The sequence below is a fragment of the Hippocampus bargibanti genome, linkage group LG17 (genome assembly GCF_051943395.1).
Source record: "Hippocampus bargibanti isolate YZ-2025 linkage group LG17, ASM5194339v1, whole genome shotgun sequence".
Lineage (NCBI taxonomy): Eukaryota > Metazoa > Chordata > Actinopteri > Syngnathiformes > Syngnathidae > Hippocampus > Hippocampus bargibanti.
In genome coordinates this window covers 6372224-6391300 of record NC_142750.1, presented here as the reverse complement: position 1 = coordinate 6391300, position 19077 = coordinate 6372224, and the positions used below count along the sequence as shown (strand labels likewise).

Genomic DNA, 19077 nt, shown 5'->3' with positions numbered 1-19077 from the left:
TTCAGAAGGTCCCGCCCCCTTGTTTGTGACATCACGTCAGGACGTCTTGCCATGTTCGAGAATCAAAACAATGGCTTCAGATTCGGAGAAGATGCTTTCTTGTTACTCATCCAGTTATGAATATGATTCAAATAGTTCTGAAGAGGAAAGCATAAATGTTTGCAATCGATTAAAGAAGTCCTTCCGTATCATTTTGAGGCATCTGGCCTCCAATGTAGCGTCCCAGGAAATTGCATTAGATGGCGCCCAAGCTCCGTTGGAAATGGGCTGATTTATCTGCTGGGAATTTGTGTCAACTAGTATCAAATAGTAGTCTTTGTGCAACACACAACAATTCACCATCGCATTATTTATGTTTTTGTCTTCTAATTTCGTCATCAACAAGAAGTTTTCAGACCAAACAAAGTACCCAAAATGCATTGTGTGTCACTTTCTCGGTCATGGGCGTTCCTGTCACGTCAGGCATCGTCATCAACTCGAACACAAGACTTCTTGAATATTCAGCGCGAGTCTTAAAACGTAAAATATAGTTATATGCCGTGGAATCTTTGTAAAATACGCGGAGTAGAAGTCATTTGAAGTTATTTTACAAATTATGGAAACAACTTGTCCGGAGGCGTCGGTTGTCCTTTAACCCTTTTATGCACCCTGCAACTTGCACAACATAACCCGTCCATTGTCGTCACCGCTGTCACTGAAAGGGTCAAAATATTGCTTACAAAACACCTTTATTCACTTTCAATTCTTTGTAAAGTGAAATATGTGACTTTAGAGATCCACATGTTTACTTTATTCAACAAGAATCTCAAGAATTTGGGTCAACTTGAAGAAGTTTCTAGAAAAATTGATGGTACAACCAGGCTAACCGTCTGAAAATAAACACACGTGTACGGTATAGTTTTTGTGTCTGGGTATTATATAAACGAAAAAAGAACACAACAAACATGCTGTGGTTATTTCCTCAAGCAAATATTGATCAAGAATAGAGTTGCAGGGCAGCCAAATCCTTTACTGGTAAGCTCGTGATGCGTTTCTAGCTGTACTGTTTTAACCCACGATGCAAACTAGTCGCACACCTAATGGGAGTTGCTGTGAGTTTTAAGGAAGTACAATGATAAAGGCGCTGCCTTGATGGTCAGTCCTTTTTGTCTTCTACCGGCTCCTCTTTCACATCCTCGTAGGCGGCGTCTTCGTCGTTCTTGTCGGCATCGTCCGGCTTGGAATTGGGCACCCAAAGTCCAGAGTCGATGCAGCGTTTCATGTGTAACTTGGCCTCCTGAGCAACACCCCAAATAAATACAAGATTCAAAACTAAAGTATGACCTTATTCTTTCTTTTATGGGTGAGTACAATACTAGTTTAATTTGAAAAATAATGCATTTAAAATACTGACATGTCATTTTTAATCATAAAACAATTTATGTACATGTTTTTTTAAATTGTACTATTAACTAATTCACTGCCAGACGATGTGCAAAAATGTGTCTACTCCAGTGCCAGGGTTTTTGTCATTTTCACTCAAATTGCAGGACCCACAGAATATTGAGTTACATACATACATATATATAAACACATAAATATTCAATGCAGCGTTAGAAATCTTAAGAGTCTCGTCTTTCATCAGAAAAAACGAGTTAATTCCTAAGTTTTATGGGTCTGGAGTTATCTGAGCTTGAAATGGGGCCAGCTGAACAAAATACAATGCAATACATATTGATTTACATAGCGCTTCAATAACAGCTGAAGCTGTAACAAAGTGCTAACATGGATAAAACGCAAATGCTGCCCCCTTGTGGAAGGGAAAAACGTTGCCAGAGGTCTGATCAATACTTTATTAGCACTTTCTTTAGGTGGAGATCAGGGGTGTCAAACTAATTTTTTTTGCCACGGGCCACATTGTAGTTATGGTTTCCTTTCAAGGGCCGTTATGAATTTGGGGAACCCATTACAATTTTTCATCCCCGGCACATATTATATAAAGAATACACAAACAATTAATAGATCACTAGTTTTCAAATCTGAAGCCAAGAATGACTGTTACTGTGGTTTATATATGATAATTTGACATTTTTGTTTGGATTTAGTAAGCTTCATGGCACTTGACATGCTTGATCTGCTTTCGTGGACCGAAGAGAATGACATGAAGGGCCTCAATCGGCCCGCGGGCCTTGACTTTGACACCTATGCACTAAAAGATACCCCGTGCAGGACTCATGGTTCTCAATCTACACGACTCACTCGACTGAAGGCCAGAACATTCTGTTTGAATATCAAAAATTGGTTTTACTTCCGGGTTATTTGAACGCACGCGAGGAAAAAAAAAGCAGCTTACCGTTGGATCCATCTTGCTAATGACATCTTGCAACATTTGGATGTTCTTGTCGTCAAAGCATTTTTGCATCTCCTGCATGACATAACGAAAAAAATGAATAAATAAGTGAGGCATTTGAAAGTAAAACATTGAGAGTGACAGGACTTACCTCTGGTAGTGTGTCATATACATCAACAGGATCAAGCCCCCCTGGTCCTAAACGCTTCTGACGCTCCTCTTCCTCGTACTCCTTCATGGCCTTCTCAATCCGGATCTTGGCCCTACCTCGCACGCGCTCCTTGAAAGACTCCATCTCGTCATTGAAGGCGTCGCGATACTGTTGATCTGACGTCTGTGGACCAAAAAAATGATAATTATTTTGTTTCCTGTAGAGAGATACCTCGGTTTACGAATCCCTTGGCTTACGAACTTTTCGGTTTTCCAATGTTAAATTCATGAACATTTTACCTTGGCATACAAACTATTTTTTGGGATACACACGGAGCGGCCACAATGAGTGATGTGTCGTTCGCGAAGGAGCCCGTTCTCCTAACAAGAAAATCACAGCCGGCTTGTTTTGGTCCTCTATTCCCCGCCCCCAGTCGTCGGTTAAAACCATGTGATTGGTCAAGAACACAGCAGTGATGGGGGGGGGGGTTACAGAGAGAGAGAGAGTGAAGCCATTCTCCAAAAAAGAAAATGGCGGCTGAGATTTTTTTGTCCTCTATTTCCCGCCCCCAGTCCTCGGTTAAAGCCACGTGATTGGTCAAGAACGCAGCAGTGAGGGGAGGTGGTTTAAACATTAAAGAGACAGGCAAACGACAGAGAGAGGGTGATAAAATGGATAGAAAACAGTGAAATTTGGACTCATTTCAACTTTGATAGTTCAAAAGCTAAGTTAAAATATCCCATCAATCAGGCTCCACAAATAACCCGCACAAGCCATCTGTACACTTGATGCAAAAAGCTATTAACCCAGCTAAACAGAACACAATTGATGACGAACTAGATACATTTATCACAGAGAAAGCCCCTACAAGGGATCATTCCTCAAGATGGTGAAAGAAGAAGGCTACGTTCCTCATCAAGTGTTTAATGCTGATGAAACCGGCCACTCCATTCCATCAAGCCATCAAGGACCATCACAAAGGTCAATAAAACGACTTTATTATATAGTACAGTTTATTTCTTTTATCATAACACCATAGCACATTTATTATAAATAAAATAGGGTATATTTAGTGTAGTTTTAAGGCTTAGAAAATTAGAAAGTAGAAAATGATGTTTCATGGGGACCTGGGAACGGATTATTCTCATTTTAATAGTATCCTATGGGAAATTATTTTTTGGGATACACACTGTTTGCCTTACACGCTGTCTGGGAACCAATTAAGTTCGTAAGCCAAAGTATCACTGTATTTTATATGCTTAATGCACGCCAACCCACCTTGATTTTGGCAAAAAACTGCCGATAGCATCCTCGGGGGTCCACCTTGAGGGTTTTTGCCAACTCCAGAATGAACTGCATGACGATGGTTTGATGAGCCACTTGATCCAACAACGCGTGTTTCTATTGAAAGAGGCCAAAGTCATTTTTTGTGTGCTTCGAGGGAATATTTTGATGTGAGCTGACAAAAAAAAAAAACAAAGCTTTACCTCCTCCACTTCAAGGTCAATGCACATAATGACCAGGTAGTTAGCCGTCTCTTCGCACACTAGATGAGGGTTGTCAGATAAATATTTCTGGCTGTCATCCCAGCGCCGTAGCATGCCTGAAGGGAAGATAACACATGTGGGGGTGGGAGGGCGGGTTGAACACACCTCGCAACAGGAAGTACGCAACTGTCACCGCCGCCTAGCCTCACCAAAATGTTTAATCTGCTTCTCATATTTTTCTACAAACGTCTTATGCTTCTTCTCTTTATCCTCTTCGGACTCCTCCACCATTATGGGCTTGTTCACGACGCTCTGCATAAACAAGACCCCCCCCCCAAAAAAAAAATGCATATTAGGAAACTGCAAACGTTTGTTTTTTCGAAAATTTGTTCAACCGGTGGAAATTTCCGGCAAAAAGAGATATCACACTTCTGGCCTTATCTGAAGAAAGAGATATCTGATTCAAGCACTTTTAAAAGAACAAAATGTAAAGTTAACATTTTTGGCTACCACTTAGCACATTGCATTTGCTGCTATTTTTGCAGGAGCTACTTCATGTAAAAGGTTTGAATACCACTGCAGTATGTGTACCGTCTCAAAGTCAAAGTGAGCTTTATTGTCAAATATGCTAATATGCATGACATACAGCACAGATGAAATTACTGTCCTCTCGGAACCAGGATGCAAGGCACTTATAATTTTTTTGTAACAAGCATAATAAACACGAAAACTGCTATTTTAGTCCTACCTTGCTGAAACCTTCTTTACTCAGGGTATCCACGTTCCATGGCATTTTTTTCTCTTCCCGGGAGTGATCTTCCAGTTTCCTTTCCCAGTCGCGTTGCTCCTTCATCAGTTTCTTCTCTTCCGCATGCACTTTGCTCAGGTCGGCCTTGCTTTCACCCGTCGCCGACAGGTTCATCTCCTGGATTTTCTTTTGTACATCCGACACTTTGCGACGGCACTCGCTGAGTCCCTTGTTTAGGTCTTTTGTTTTTTGTTGGAATTCTTCCATTCGCTCCACACGGGCCTGGAAGAAGTTCACTGTTGGATTTGGGCTGTATTTGCAGTGTTGTGTTTTTTCCAAGTGATATCAATAAAGAGAAAATAATGCATTGAATTGGATTTGTAAAATTAACAAATAAATGTATGAATTCCGCCAGTGAAATAATGCACAGATTACGTTGTGCATGAAATTTGGATACATGTGTTGCAACAGCATATTGAGTCACGTGGTGTCAGGAAAAAAAAGTCACAAATATTTGGTGGTCCCAATTTAGAATTTTGTCATGTGTTTTGATTTTTTTTCAGAACATGTGTCAGAACATGGCACCGCCTTTTATTTATTTACATGATTACTGTCCAAATAGTAAGACATTAGATGTCTAACACTACGTAGTGATATACATCTCAGGCGGTCAGATCGAATGCGAAATTGCTTGTTTCCATAACGATTGTACTCTTGTGTATCAAATAAAATGTCCAGGGAGACATCATGGATTTCAAAACGTCGCACAACACTCAAAGCCAAATCACGGTTCTCTGTCGTATTCTGACATCAATTTGTACCTGATGTCTCCACCTGAAAAGGCTCGGCGTGTCGATGTTAGGGTGGGTGTCATCTTCGTCGTCCGACACCTCAATGTGGTTCCACACGCTGTAGTCGATTCTGGACATGATAGAAAAATCTCACGACGGGTAGCTTTTAGCTTTAGGAGGCTAGGCTAGCAGGACCCGCTGAAACAGCAAAGGCCTAATGAATCTAAGTTGATCTGATAGTCATAAATTACAGTGAAATAATATTAATATCTTAAATGATAAAGTAAACTTGACTTCCAAGTTGTTTTGCCTCGATTGAATAAATCAAAAATGAGCTCGAGAAGCTAACGCTACTCCTGCCGAAAAATTCTAGAAAGTACTTGAGCGGTGCATTTCCGGTTTACGTCATAAGTCACATAGCGCACCGTTTAACGACTCTCGCGCAAATATGTTTATTTTTAAATAAAATAATCCAGTATTTGTCATCATATAAAACACAGACAACAAAGATTACAAATTATTACACTACGATAATTTATTTTCTGTTTCCGCTACACGCTGTGCGTCTGACGTCACCAGGACAGTTGCGTTGCTCTTCTCAAGAACCTCATTTCGTCTGTGAAATGAAAACGTAACTGTTTGAAATGACTGTCATCATTTAGTAATGTCACGTGATAACCATTTCATGTCTTCTCATATTTATTCAATAAATTATACTTGAGTCACCGATGCTGCCATGTGTTGTCCCACATGCCACATTGGAATCTACGTGCTGGGTTTCCTCTTTGTGTGTTCGGGATCTTTAAAACCAGAGCAGCAGAGAGAGCTTGCGCCATATTTCCGACAGCACCGCCGCATGTCATCGATCACATCCGCGCACATGCTTTCCACGTACTTGTTAGCTGCTGGAATAGAACAAAGTTAGCATTATGCACAGGTCGTTTGGAGACATGTTTCAATAAAGATATCTTTAGTCCGCGATATACCTTGTAAACATGCCTGAATGGCGCAGGCATGTTTTTTGCAAGGATCTTTGGCTGGCATTGTTGAAAGGGAACCTTTTCGCCTTGGTTTAATGTTGTGATCACGTGACGCACAGCGAGCCAATGGAATTTCTCTTAACTTTCAAGCCCTCCTCCAATCCGTATGAAAGTGCTACATCTTTTCTTCTTACTTCGTCCAGCGCTCCACTTTTTAATACCTGATTTTACGTTGAAGAGGGAAAAAACGAGCGAAAAATCTAGGATGTAACTAACGACAAGCTTGTTAAATTTAAAACGCTCAGTGACGTTGTTTCAGCACGCACGGTGTTAACTAATAATAAGATGTTATCTGATTGGTTGTCCGGTGTATCACTCAAGTGAAAGGACACCTTATAGGCTGACGTCAGTTTTTTTGCAAAATAACTCACCTTTATTTGTATAGCATCACATCACAATGTTACATCACCTCGTCATGCGATCTACCAATCGTACCTTGGAGATCGACTGGTCGAGTTATTAAATGAATTTATTTACACAATACTATATTAAAATAAATTCAAGTAACTTATATGTTCTAATGTATATATTATATGCATTTTATTCCTTTGTGACGATTGAACAATGGCATTTTGATTATTCTGTGGACGAATAAAAAAAAAACTTGAATTTGTGATTTCATTACGGTACACAATCAAATAAAAATAATAATAAATAATCGAAGGTGGCTTTTCAAAAAGTTATTTACTTTTTCCCATGCCCATCCAGTCGCATGTATGTTCATTCTAAATGATTTCATTGACAATATATTTTAAAATATCCCAATCAAGAGTACAAATTGTAACCCACCCAATATCTACCCTGTTTGAGGGTAGTTCCCCTAGTGAAAAGTCATTGGACCATGAAAGGTAAAAATTAAGCAACTTTATTCTTACAGTGTAGAAAATAGATGGATAAATCCACATGTTGTAGTTTGAATATGCCATTTTGCAGATTTTTGCAGTAATGGCATACATGATGACATATGGTGATTATCAAACATATCTACAATTTGAGGAAAAAGTTCACTCTACCGTAAACCTCACTAGACAGCTATCTATGTTAAAATTGTGACAAATTTAGCATATATACTGGATGTGTTTTAAAAATCCTTGTTGGTTGGTTCACACCTTCTGTCTACTTTTGCTCTTGGCTTTGACAGTGAACTGTTTGCTTTTCTTCCCAAGCGCATTGGATGCAGTGCAGGTGTAGGTTCCAGGTACCAGCGAGAAGGAAGTAAGCACAGGTCCTTGGTCATCTTCCTTTTTTGGCTTCAACTCTGGTTGCCAGCTGTAGACGGGTGTCGGGTTCCCTGTGGCGGTGCAGTTGAGCGTTGTTTCGCCACTAACTGACACATCCACCGTTTCTGCCTGAGAACCTTGGAACTTCGGGGGAACTACATCGGAGGATATAATAATTAATATAAATTTTTGAAAAGTGGATACAGTGATACCTTGGCTCACGAACTTAATTGGTTCCCAGACAGAGTGTGTAAGGAGAAAAGTGTGTATCCCAAAAAATGAATTTCCCACAGGAAACCATTAAAATGAGAATAATCTGTTCCCAGGTCCCCATAAAACATAAATTTCTACTTTCTAATTTTCTAAGCCTTAAAACTACACAAAATATACCTTATATACTCCCCATTTTGTGTATAATAAATGTGCTATTGTATTATAATTAAATAAATAAACTACTGTATAATAACGTAGTTTTATTTACCTTTGTGATGGTTGTTGATGGCTTGAACTGATGGCTAGTACGGGTTATTTATGGAGCCTTATTGATGGGAATTTTAACCTTGCAGTCTACACTCTGCCTTTGAACTATCAAAGTTGAAACGAGTCAAAATTTCACTGTTTTCTTTCCATTTTGTCACTCGCTGTCTCTATTGTCTGCCTGTCTCTTTAATGTTTAAACCAACTCCCCTCAATGGTGCATTCTTGACCAATCACGTGGCTTTAACCGACGACTGGGGGCGGGGAATAGAGGACAAAAATGTCGGCTGCCATTTTCTTTTTTGGAGAATGGCTTCACTCCCTCGCTCTGTCTGTACCCCCCCCCCCTGTCACTGTTGCTTTCTTGACCAATCACGTGGCTTTAACTGACGACTGGGGGCGGGGAATAGAGGACCACAGCAAACCGGCTGCCATTTTCTTTTAGAAGAACGGGCTCGTTCGCGAACGACACATCACTCATTGTGGCAGCTCCGTGGGTATCCCGAAAAATAGTTTCTATGCCAAGGTAAAATTTTAATACATTTAACGTTCGTAAACCGAAAATTTCGTGAGCCAAGGGGTTCGTAAACCGAGGGATCACTGTATTATAAAAAAACTTGAATGAATGTTTGGGGGAAAAAAGACTGGATTTGAACTTACAGTGCACAGATGCCATCAGCGGCTCAGAGGTGACAGTCACTGGTGGTTGAGGCCCCTCCGGTCCCAGTTCCAGCTCAGCCACGCAGCTGTACCGGGCGCCGTCGTCAGCCTCGGAGGGTTTGATGACGAAGATAGAGGAGATTGGCACCGGCGAAGGAGAAGTCAGCTCGGTGAAGGAGTGGTTATGCACCTCGCTGCCCTCCCTGTACCACTTCAAGTTCAGATACTGAACGGGAGCAACGTTTTGGACCTCGCACAACAGCTGGTACTCCTTTCCTGCCACCATCGGCCCGTTATGATTCACTACCGTGATAGTGACGCTGTCTGGGTTTTCTGTGGGTAAAAAAAGATCTTAAAGTCCAAAAAAATCTCGGATACTGTGATTATTAAAAAAAAAAAATGTTATTTTCCCTCCCACGAGGGGGCAGCATTTGCCTTTTGTCCATGTTAGCGCTTTGTTCCAGTTTCAGCGGTTGTTAAAGCGCTATATAAATCAATATGTATGTATTGTATTGTATTGTATTTTGAACAGCCGCCCTCATTCCAAGCTCATATAACTCCAAAACCATATAATTTAGGAATTAACTTTTTTTTCTGATGAAAGAAGAGAGTCTACGGTTTCTTACGCTGCATTGATAATAGTAATCCATTTGATTTCTAAGCGCCTTTCAAAACTCTCAAGGTCACTTTACAGTCACAGGATCAGTTTTTTTCTGTGGGTGAGCAGCGTCAGCCACATGCGTCAGTGTTCACTCAACCCGGAATAACTCAAATAGAAAGAAACTTAGCTAATAGATAACTAATAGCTAGCTAGATAGATAGCTAATAGATAGCAAATAGCTAGCTATCTAGCTAGATAGGTAATAGATAGCCACATGAGCCAGCGTTCACTCAACTCGGAATAACTCAAATAGATAGGAAGTTAGCTAGCTAGCTAATAGATAACTAATAGATAGCTAGACAGCTAGTTAGATAGCTAATATATAGCAAACAGATAGCTAGCCAGTGAATGTTTATGTAGCCCTAATACTCAATATTGTGTGGGTCTTGCAATTCGATTGACAATGACAAAAACCCTGGCACCGGAGTGGACACATTTGTGCACATCTGTCAGTGAAGGAGTTAAAACTAAATTCTGAAAATAAAAGTGGGGAAAAAAAATCACAATATTGTTGAAACAAGAAATGAAACAATTAATTTACAAAACAAATAAAGTTAGCCCAGAATAAAATAGTGAAAAAAAGCATGTTAATGTCGATCTTACTATAAAGGACGAGATTGAGCTTCTCCTCGCACTGGCGCGGCGCGGTGAAAAACACCCCATAGCAGATAGGCTCCTCGATCCAATCGATGAGGCTGTCCACTTTCCACTGGACGCTCAGGCCCTGCTGCGTTTGTGAGGCACTGATGGCCGACTCCCAGCCCAGCACACGCACCGGCCGGGTCGCCTCGCAACTCACCAACACCGGCTCCCCGAAGCCCACCACCACTCTGGCGGGTTTAAGGACGAGGGAGCAGCCGTCACCTGAAACTAAGACCAACAAAATAAAAATAAAAATAAAATAAAAATACCATAACTGTTCAACTGAAATTGAAATAGTTTGGCAGGGGCTTGACTTTTTTGTTTAAAAAAACACATTTATTTGAAATTACAGCTATCAAACAGAATAAATGGATTAGTGTAAAGTGCAGTTAAAACAATAGCTTTTTTTTCTAACTTCAGGCACTGATTAAACTAATATCTGGCTAGCTACCTGGCTGGCTCTCTAGCTATCTATTTGCTAACTATTAAAATCTTCTTTTATTTGCTAACTATTAAAATCTTCTTTTCTATTAAAATAAATTATGACAATAAAAGCGGGGGGGGGGGGGGGAATCACAATATTTTTGAAACAAGAAATCAAACGATTAAAATTAATTTCCAAAACAAATAAACTATTAAAGGCTTTCTGATTCGCTATCTGGCTGGGTAGCTATCTATCAATTAGTTATATGGCTATCTAGCTAGCTACCAGGCTTGCTTTCTGATTCGCTATATGGCTGGCTAGTTAGCTATCTATTAGTTCTATGGCTATCTAGCTGGCTATCTCGCTAGCTGGCTATCTATTAGCTAGCTAGCTTTCTATCTACCTATTTAAAATGGCATTTTCTGTGTAGCTCTCTCTCTTGTTTCTATTTATAATTGTATTTTATTTATTCTATTCTATTTGTGGTTGTATTTTATTTATTATAGTATCTATGCTTGTCTGTGACTGTAAAGTGTCCTTGAGAGCTCTGAAAGGCGCTTAAGATGTCATTTATTATTATTATTATTATTATTATTATTATTATTATTATTATTATATCTTACCAAACCTTTGGACGTAAACGTGTCTAAAACAAACGGACCACTGGAGGGCGATGTATACACATCGAGAGATTTAAAGTGATTACGAGTTTTCACAAAATGTCCCAAAAGGCTTGAAAACAAACCATATGTTACAGTATGTACATTAGGTCAAGTGGGATTTTCCAACATTCCAAATAAGAAAGCATACAAAGCACTCTAAGGAAACTTTTATATTGTTCTGGCATTCATGCTGTAAAATAAAACATCACCTCAACACAACTGCAAAGCTGCAGGATGCACTTTTCATAACCTTACATTACGCATTTGAAGAACATTGGTTCCAATCAATCATCATTATCACCGACTATCATACCACTAAACCTCCTCTGAAGCTGTATATGTGAATAAAATAGCATCCTACCTGAGCAAAACATGCACAGTGCTGAAATCCACCGCAAATAAGCCACATTGGCCATGTTCACTTGACGGTGAAGGAGCCCTGGATAAGAAAATTCCCAAGTTACACAAGCCGGGTAAACTCTGCAGGGAACAATGCTTGGTGGAGACAAGGGCCCCCTTCATCCCAGCTGACCTCAGTCGTGTGTGTGTGTGTGTGTGTGTGTGTGTGTGTGTGTGTGTGTGTGTGTGTGTGTGTGTGTGTGCGCGTGTGTGTGTGTGTGTGTGTGTGTGTGTGTGTGTGGCAGAGGTACCAAAGGGAAAAGGGGGTTTTGACAAGTGGAAGGAGATCCCAACTGACTTTTGTCATAGTTCGGACATGATGTTAACACACTATTATTTTCACATCAGTGTTCTGAGTCTGCCTGCAGGCGTAGGTGTTACTGTGTTGCACCCGAGTCACACTATGATCAGAATGCTGCATGCACAAACACCACACAGCATTGGATGCTGTTTTTTAATGACAATGTGTGTAACTGCAAAACACCACAGAACAAGAACGAAAGGATGGAGGGGGGGGGAAATGAAAGGAGGACTATATCACTTGATTGAGGTAAAATAGAAATTTCAAGTTCTTAAAACAAAAGGATTGGAACTGTGCTAGTGAAGAGTGGTCACGCTAATTTTGCATCCCTTCTAATTAGTATGGCGTCCTCGCACCATGTGGGTGAATGAGAGCCGCAGAGGGGCCAAAAGGAGGCCAAAGCAAGGTAAAAGTTGGCATGCAATCAATTAAAAAAACAAGAAAGTTGAATGCACTATTTATTTCAGGCGCTTGAGAATGTTTACGTCGTTAACACTCATCCATTGTTATGACATCATTAAATAAATTTAAAATGTATTTTTTCAACTGTTATACGAATAACAAGTCTAAATAAGTATGTGACGTGGCTCAAATTTGACATTTATGCATGTATTTCTTTATTTGCGATAGTCTTTGTAAGGCAAAAATCGAGCTCGCACTGACTGTCGACAGTCAAGCTCACGATAGTCAAATGACCAACAATGAAAAAAACTCGACATTGAAATTGAGTAGGCCTTTTTTCGGCAGTCTGGCGTCATTTTTTTCATTAAACTTAAAAACTCATTAAACAAAAAATAATATTGATATTTTTATGTGAAGTACGGCGGCTCTGTGAGCTCATGCTAATGTATATTTATTTCCCCACCGGAAGCAATGTAACGTGCATCTATTTGCGTAGCATATTTAAAAAAAATATTAGCATGTCACAAAAGTGTGAGTAAAAATAATCACATGAAATATTATGTGAAAAAAAACGTAAAATAAAATTACTCACTCCTTTCAAGACGCCAGAACCGTAATGGAGAGGTAACAGGAAAACGACTGTCCGTGAAGAATTGACATCTTGGAGAATCAAATGAGCTGATCCATATGATTTTTGTCACTATTAAAATCAATAAATTGAAATAAAACAAAACTATTCTTAACCGTTAGTCTAAAAAAAAAAAGAAAAACTACTCACCATTTAAAGACAGCAAGATTTTTCAGAGCAATTCTACCCCCTAGCGGGGATATTAGGCATTGCTGGGATTCTTACGCTCTTTTTCCTGTAAATAGAGGAAATCACTTTTATACAATTACTGTCTTTCTAGTGCCTGGCTACTCATTAAGGATGACAATTCTTTGCAATTTTTAATTTACAGTTTAATATTTATTCAATCCAAAAGTTTACAAATGTAAGAACACATTTTATTTTTGGCATTAAAAGCACCATTGATGCTCATTATTGCGTGTCAAGTACAGTACAACAAAATGGATCATTGTCTTGATAATACACAGGTTGGTTGTTTACAGTGCAAAAATCAAACAAAGCTTCACAGAAGTGGAATAGAACCGTTGAAAATCATGCAATTAGGTTGATAAATAATGATATAAAAAGATGCAGCAAATGCTAAGAGAAAATAAAACACAATGTCCCCCAAAAACTTCACACCGGCTACACTGTAGTACCTTGTAGTGTGGATGTGCAATTTGGAACCCAGAATTTGTTGCGAAAACTCGACTTCATGTGGTCTCTTTGGCAAATTAGCACAAAAAAATGTGTTTCGATCGAGGCTACTCACCACACACACACACACAAAAGTAAACTCAGTCAATCAAACGCGCATGCAGAGCCACACTTGCATCGTCAAATTGTAGTTGTAAAAGTGTAAACAAAAAAAATCAAACATGGCTCATATAGGACCTGACCTATCGGATCCAGGAGTATAACTCTGCTTTTTATAAGAAAACGTCCCGTTGGGAGTAACGAAAATAAATCCCAGGATGCAGAGCAGGACCGCCAGTCCCAAAAACAGTCCGAGCACCAACGCCAAGGTTGTTCGAGACCCTGCGGGAGACGGAAGTTTTCGTTATTGTTTTTGTCAAGAATACTCAATATTCTGTGGGTCCTGGAATTTGAGTGAAAATGACAAAAACCCTGGCACTGGAGTACGTCTGTGTAGGCTTCTTAGTCATACAGTAGTGGTACATAGAGTGACAGTTTTTTTCACCCATCATCTGTACTTCTTTGAAGGTGTTGGATGTTTCGCTCCTCATCCGAAGAGCTTCGTCAGCGAACTAAAGTTGTGCTTTACGGTTTAATTGACAATACAATACATCCTTATTGATATAGCGCTTTCACAACAGCTGCAGCTCTAACAAAGGTCTTCCTTCACATAATAGTCAACACAAATCAAAATAATCAACGCAACAGGAACGTAAAAACATGGACAGTTGTGCAATGTTAATGACTTTCCCCGTGTACTCTATGATGTTTGAGACCGTGCTTACAACAGACTTCTTAGGACGTTACCACGTTAGCTTAGTCATGCTGCTAGGGTGATACTAGAGCTAACGAGGCAATCAGAGCCAGGGATAGATAATCAGACAGAAACAAAAGAGGTAATCAGATTAGCTTCAGGGAGTAGTCCACTGCTCCCCCAACCTTAGGGCAGAGGTCTGGCACCGTCACCTCTGCCCATTAGGGATATACATACAGGTAACATCAGACTTACGACCAGCCCGACTTACGACCAGCCCGACTTACGACCACCCGTACTTACGACCACGACCTCCATACCCTATTTTTAAGAGGGGGAGTTTGCGAGTCATTTAGCCTCTATTCAACATTCTGAGTGGATTTCAACTTACGACCATTTCGACTTACGACCGTTTGGTGGGAACGGAACTCGGTCGTAAGTCGGATGTTACCTGTATATATAGGGCTAGCATTACCAGCACAACTTTAGTTCGCTGACGAAGCTCCTCGGATGAGGATATAGGGCTAGCATTACCAGCACAACTTTAGTTTGCTGACGAAGCTCTTCGGATGAGGATATAGGGCTAGCATTACCAGCACAACTTTAGTTCGCTGACGAAGCTCTTTGGATGAGGAGCCGATTAGTTGGGCCGAGTGAAAATGCAGAGAAAAGCTTACTTGGAGCTTGGGTGACCGTGAAGCGCTTGGTGATGGTTCCCTGAGAGTTTGCGGCGGTGCACTCGTAGCTGCCCGGATGTTTGAAATTGGAGTTGAAAACGGACTGCGTTTCAGTCAGCACTTTGGACGTATAAGGAGTCTTCCAGCTGTATAGCGGCGGTGGGTTTCCTGAGGCGCTGCAATTTAAACTCATTTGGCTGCCAACTTGGAGCGTCAGATTCTCGTTGGTCGGTTGAGTGAACGTCGGCGCGTCTGTTGATAGAAAATTACATTTAGAATGAAAGTGGATCGCTATTCCCGGTATGTAAGCTAGCTCTGATTAGCTCCTATCTTTTCCTGTCCTTACAGGTTGTAGAACTGCTTAGCTCACCCTTCCTCTGTCCTATTTGACTTTCCACATCCAATGTCCATCTGTCCTCTCCTACCAAGGGTCTGGCTTACTTCTGAATTCTAAATGCTGTTGTCCAACTTGCTACTCGCTACATTGGAGTGATACTGCATGGTATGATGTTCTGGTCCTGTCCGTTCTTTTTTTGTTAATATTCCTTAAAATATGTCGACTTACAATGCACAATCAGCTCGAGAGGCTCCGAAGATATCCCTGGAAGGTGCCCCAACGGGCCAAGGTCGATCCTTGTCTCACAGCGGAACTGCTGTCCATTATACTCTCTCTTGGATAGCAGTGAGAAGTTAAAGAATTTCGAAACTGGCTCTGCGATGTCAATATGATTGAACCATATCTTGTCCACTCTTTTATCGCCATAGAGCAATTCCAAAGAGACATGATGTATCGGCGCAATCTGATTGACTTCACACCGCACGACAAAGACTTCGTACTCCGACAGGGGGCCATTGTGATTCTCCAACGATATGGACACATTGTCCGGCCTTTCTATAAGGAGAAGCGACAAATTAAGGCACGTAGGAATGTTAAACTATTAATTCCAAATAAAAAGCTACTTACTGTAGACGGTGACGGTTAAATCCTTCGTACACTGAGAACCATTGAGATTGACGAAGCACATGGGACGCACATGCCAACGTTGCAACGAATCTATTTGCAGGGTGAGATTGGACACACCCTTCACCAGTCCCGTGCCTCCATATGGGGACTCCCAGCCCATTCCTTTCGATTGACTGGATAAGGACTTGCATACGGCTAAGACGGAGCCGCCGAAAGGGACCAGCATAAAGTTAGGACTTATTTCTAGTGGGCAGGAGGTGCTTGCAGGCTTTGCTGAAATAACACACATGGACAATGAAAACAGGCAGGATGGTTAAATGCACTGTACAAACGAGCAAGTTTTTCTCCTATTCTGCATATCTTGGCAGCAGTGGTGGGAAATAGTAAATCTGCAATATCATCGAGACAAAATAATTGTTTCAGTGTATATACTTTGTGACATTTTTGTTTCATTATGTGTCGTGACAATGTGATTGTCTAAAACACTGTACGAGCGTTGGCTGGGGAAAAAAATACTAATACTAATGCATTCGTTTTGTAAGTGGGTGTGTACTGGTTTAAACCACACAAGGGTAAACCACGCAGTGCCACTGTTTTAACGCATACAAAGTATTTGGAAGACGACGGGCAATCGATTTTAACACGAGTAATCCGTGAGCACGCAAAGAAAAACTGACGCAACTCACCCAAAAAGTTTAGAAAACAAACATGGATTTAAAACTCGAATAAGCTAATGATAGCAAGCGAAGAAATAGACAAGGGGGGAAATAACTTACCTGCAAACACTATTAAGCAGCTGAATAGGATGAATATCATCGTAAAAGAGGGGAGAAGTTAGGTCTTAACGTTAAATGGTAGAAAAAAACCTCCAAAAACACAAGCTCGCTCGTCACAAAACCAAACAAAAGTAGCGAAAGTAAAAGTAGTACCGTGTGTTCATGTGCCTCGCAGCAGCGAGTCTTTAACCAGGCATCACTAATCGAACAAGCGAATACGATTTGCCAACATCATTACATTAACGTTAAATGGTAGTAAAAAAAAACTACAAAAACAAAATATCGCTCGTCACAAAATTTAAAGTAAAAGTAGCACCGTGTTGCGTTCAGGTGACCCCAGCTTTGCTTAAATAATAAAACTGTGAATGAATTAAAAATAAAAAGACACAAGTAGTCTTCGACAAGTTAAACTTCAGACTGAGTCATTTATGAAGTTGACGCAAATGTTTCGACAGAATAGAAATCCGGGCCTCCGTCATCAAGTTACGTATATTTCATTGTGTCAACAATGACATATCCGCAAATCGGTCGACTCTTGCGTGCATTTTGTATTTTTCCGCAGGACTCTGAAGGCAGCACGATTTAAAAGGAGTCCCCGAAAACAAAAACAGGAATTCGGACAAGCTAATAAAATGAAGACACGACAAAGTACATATTGATCGTCCTCGTTGTACTCCACTGAAAAAAAAACAATTAAAATTAGCATCGACAAAGTAAGTTAAACAAATTATTTTAGTGCCTTTTGAATATAAAAGTAAAAAAAACCACATTTGCTTAAAACTCACATATTTAATGATAAAAATCCTTTGTTAAAAATATGTACAGCAACATTCACAAATACAGGGACACTACATTCAAATTCACAATGCAGGTTTTTTTTCACTTTTTAAAAACAAATATTCACCATAGCATTTAAGGCCACTCATTCATCGAACAATCATCAAACCACAAAGCGGAGAGAATTTCCCATACTGTACCCGACACAGAGATGGATACAGAGACAAGAACGAAAGAAGTACAAGTGCACAGTGGGTAAGAGAAAGCACCGTGAAAGAACAAAAGGCTCAGTGATCTCCACACCTCGCTTCATGTCTCGCATAGCTAGCGTCACGGATCCATTACGAAAAGTAGTGCATTCCTCACTTCAAACCCCAAAGACCACTGAGTTACCTCACGCTTCCTCAAGACGCTTGCGTGTCAGTTTTGTGAAACGGTGCCACACATTATATTAATATTTTTGTATGCTTAATAAACATTCAAGAGCCAGCTTGTCCGGGGCTCCTTCTTTGCAATGTCTCCATCCAGTGAACCAGAGTAGTAAATACCGACATGTACAGCAGAAGCCGTAATCTTTAAAAGGATCTGAGAAAGATCTGTAAGTCAAGTCACCCTGACAGCTCGTCCGTGATGCGATCCGGTCACGACAGTTTTGTCATAGGGAACTGTAAGTCCCAGCCGTTATGCGCCACGTTGGCGTTATGGCTGCTGAGTTTGGGGTTCTTTACACTGTAGCGCCGCATCTTGGTGTTCTTGTAATAGATGGAGTAGATGAAGAGGAAAATGGCCGAGATTACCACCACCGTGGTCGCCACGAATCCGGCGATGAGTGGCAGGTAGTCCTCTGGAGGAGGAACAACATAACATGGGAAAGATGAATAATCAGTTTTTTTAACTAATTCCCTGCCAGATGTGCAAAAAATGTGACCACTCCAGGTCACACAAGAGTTAATTCCTAAGTGATATGGGTCTGGAGTTATATGAGCTTGAAATGAGGGCAGCTGTCCAAAATACAATGCAATACATACAGATTGATTTATATAGAACTTTAACAACAGCTTAAGATGGAACAAAGCGCTGACATGGAAAAAAGGGAAATGCTGACCCTTTGTGGAAGGGAAAAAAAAATGACCAGCGCTTTATCAGCACTCCAATAAGAAAAACTAAAACCTGAACAAAGGGCTACATAAATATTCCTTAGACTCTCTTCTTTGATCAGAAAAAAAGAGTTAATTCCTAAGTCATATGGGTGTGGAGTAATATGAGGTGCAAGTGGGGGGTGGCTGTACATAAGGCAAATGCTGCCCCCTCGTGGAAGGGAAAAAACATTGCCAGAGGTCCGACCAGCGCTTTATCGGCACAAATTCAGGAATGGCAGTGAATGAGTTAATGACAACATTTTAGAAAGTGCAATTGTTACGCAAATAGAGAC

General features: G+C 40.5%; 5 protein-coding genes across 7 annotated transcripts in view; all 5 read right to left on the bottom strand.

Annotated features, from left to right (window-relative positions):
• Positions 1-709: 709 nt before the first annotated feature.
• LOC148885426 (hsp90 co-chaperone Cdc37-like) lies at positions 710-5866 on the bottom strand. Its single transcript, XM_089019141.1, has 8 exons — positions 5537-5866; positions 4716-4997; positions 4177-4279; positions 3968-4083; positions 3759-3881; positions 2481-2663; positions 2333-2404; positions 710-1276 (listed from the first exon to the last, which is right to left on the bottom strand). Exons 1-8 carry the CDS (start codon positions 5642-5644, stop codon positions 1136-1138), a joined length of 1128 nt encoding a protein of 375 aa, XP_088875267.1. The 5' UTR covers positions 5645-5866; the 3' UTR covers positions 710-1135.
• Positions 5867-5972: 106 nt separating this feature from the next.
• On the bottom strand, positions 5973-6646 carry LOC148885425 (cx9C motif-containing protein 4-like). Of its 2 annotated transcripts, none has more exons than XM_089019143.1 (3): positions 6493-6646; positions 6224-6408; positions 5973-6122 (listed from the first exon to the last, which is right to left on the bottom strand). In XM_089019143.1, exons 1-2 carry the CDS (start codon positions 6548-6550, stop codon positions 6272-6274), a joined length of 195 nt encoding a protein of 64 aa, XP_088875269.1. In that variant the 5' UTR covers positions 6551-6646; the 3' UTR covers positions 5973-6122; positions 6224-6271. The 2 variants fall into 2 exon arrangements, with proteins under 2 accessions (XP_088875269.1, XP_088875270.1); XM_089019144.1 differs by having other exon boundaries at positions 5999-6122; positions 6233-6408.
• Positions 6647-7395: 749 nt separating this feature from the next.
• Positions 7396-11818, bottom strand: LOC148885424 (transmembrane and immunoglobulin domain-containing protein 1-like). Its single transcript, XM_089018673.1, has 4 exons — positions 11654-11818; positions 10168-10434; positions 8904-9236; positions 7396-7921 (listed from the first exon to the last, which is right to left on the bottom strand). The coding sequence occupies exons 1-4, from the start codon at positions 11706-11708 to the stop codon at positions 7650-7652; spliced, it is 927 nt and encodes a 308-aa protein (XP_088874799.1). The 5' UTR covers positions 11709-11818; the 3' UTR covers positions 7396-7649.
• A 1496-nt stretch (positions 11819-13314) lies between these two features.
• Positions 13315-17222, bottom strand: LOC148885423 (intercellular adhesion molecule 1-like). The gene is made up of 5 exons (XM_089018671.1): positions 16869-17222; positions 16093-16365; positions 15694-16020; positions 15129-15380; positions 13315-14039 (listed from the first exon to the last, which is right to left on the bottom strand). The coding sequence occupies exons 1-5, from the start codon at positions 16906-16908 to the stop codon at positions 13885-13887; spliced, it is 1047 nt and encodes a 348-aa protein (XP_088874797.1). The 5' UTR covers positions 16909-17222; the 3' UTR covers positions 13315-13884.
• Positions 17223-17892: 670 nt separating this feature from the next.
• Positions 17893-19077, bottom strand: part of LOC148885422 (vascular cell adhesion protein 1-like) — a 70557-nt gene continuing 69372 nt past the window's right edge. For both annotated transcript variants that reach the window (XM_089018666.1, XM_089018665.1), the window contains one exon: positions 17893-18489. In XM_089018666.1, coding sequence (XP_088874792.1) covers positions 18287-18489 — 203 coding nt within the window. In that variant the 3' untranslated portion in view covers positions 17893-18286. The remainder of the gene's footprint in view (positions 18490-19077) is intronic.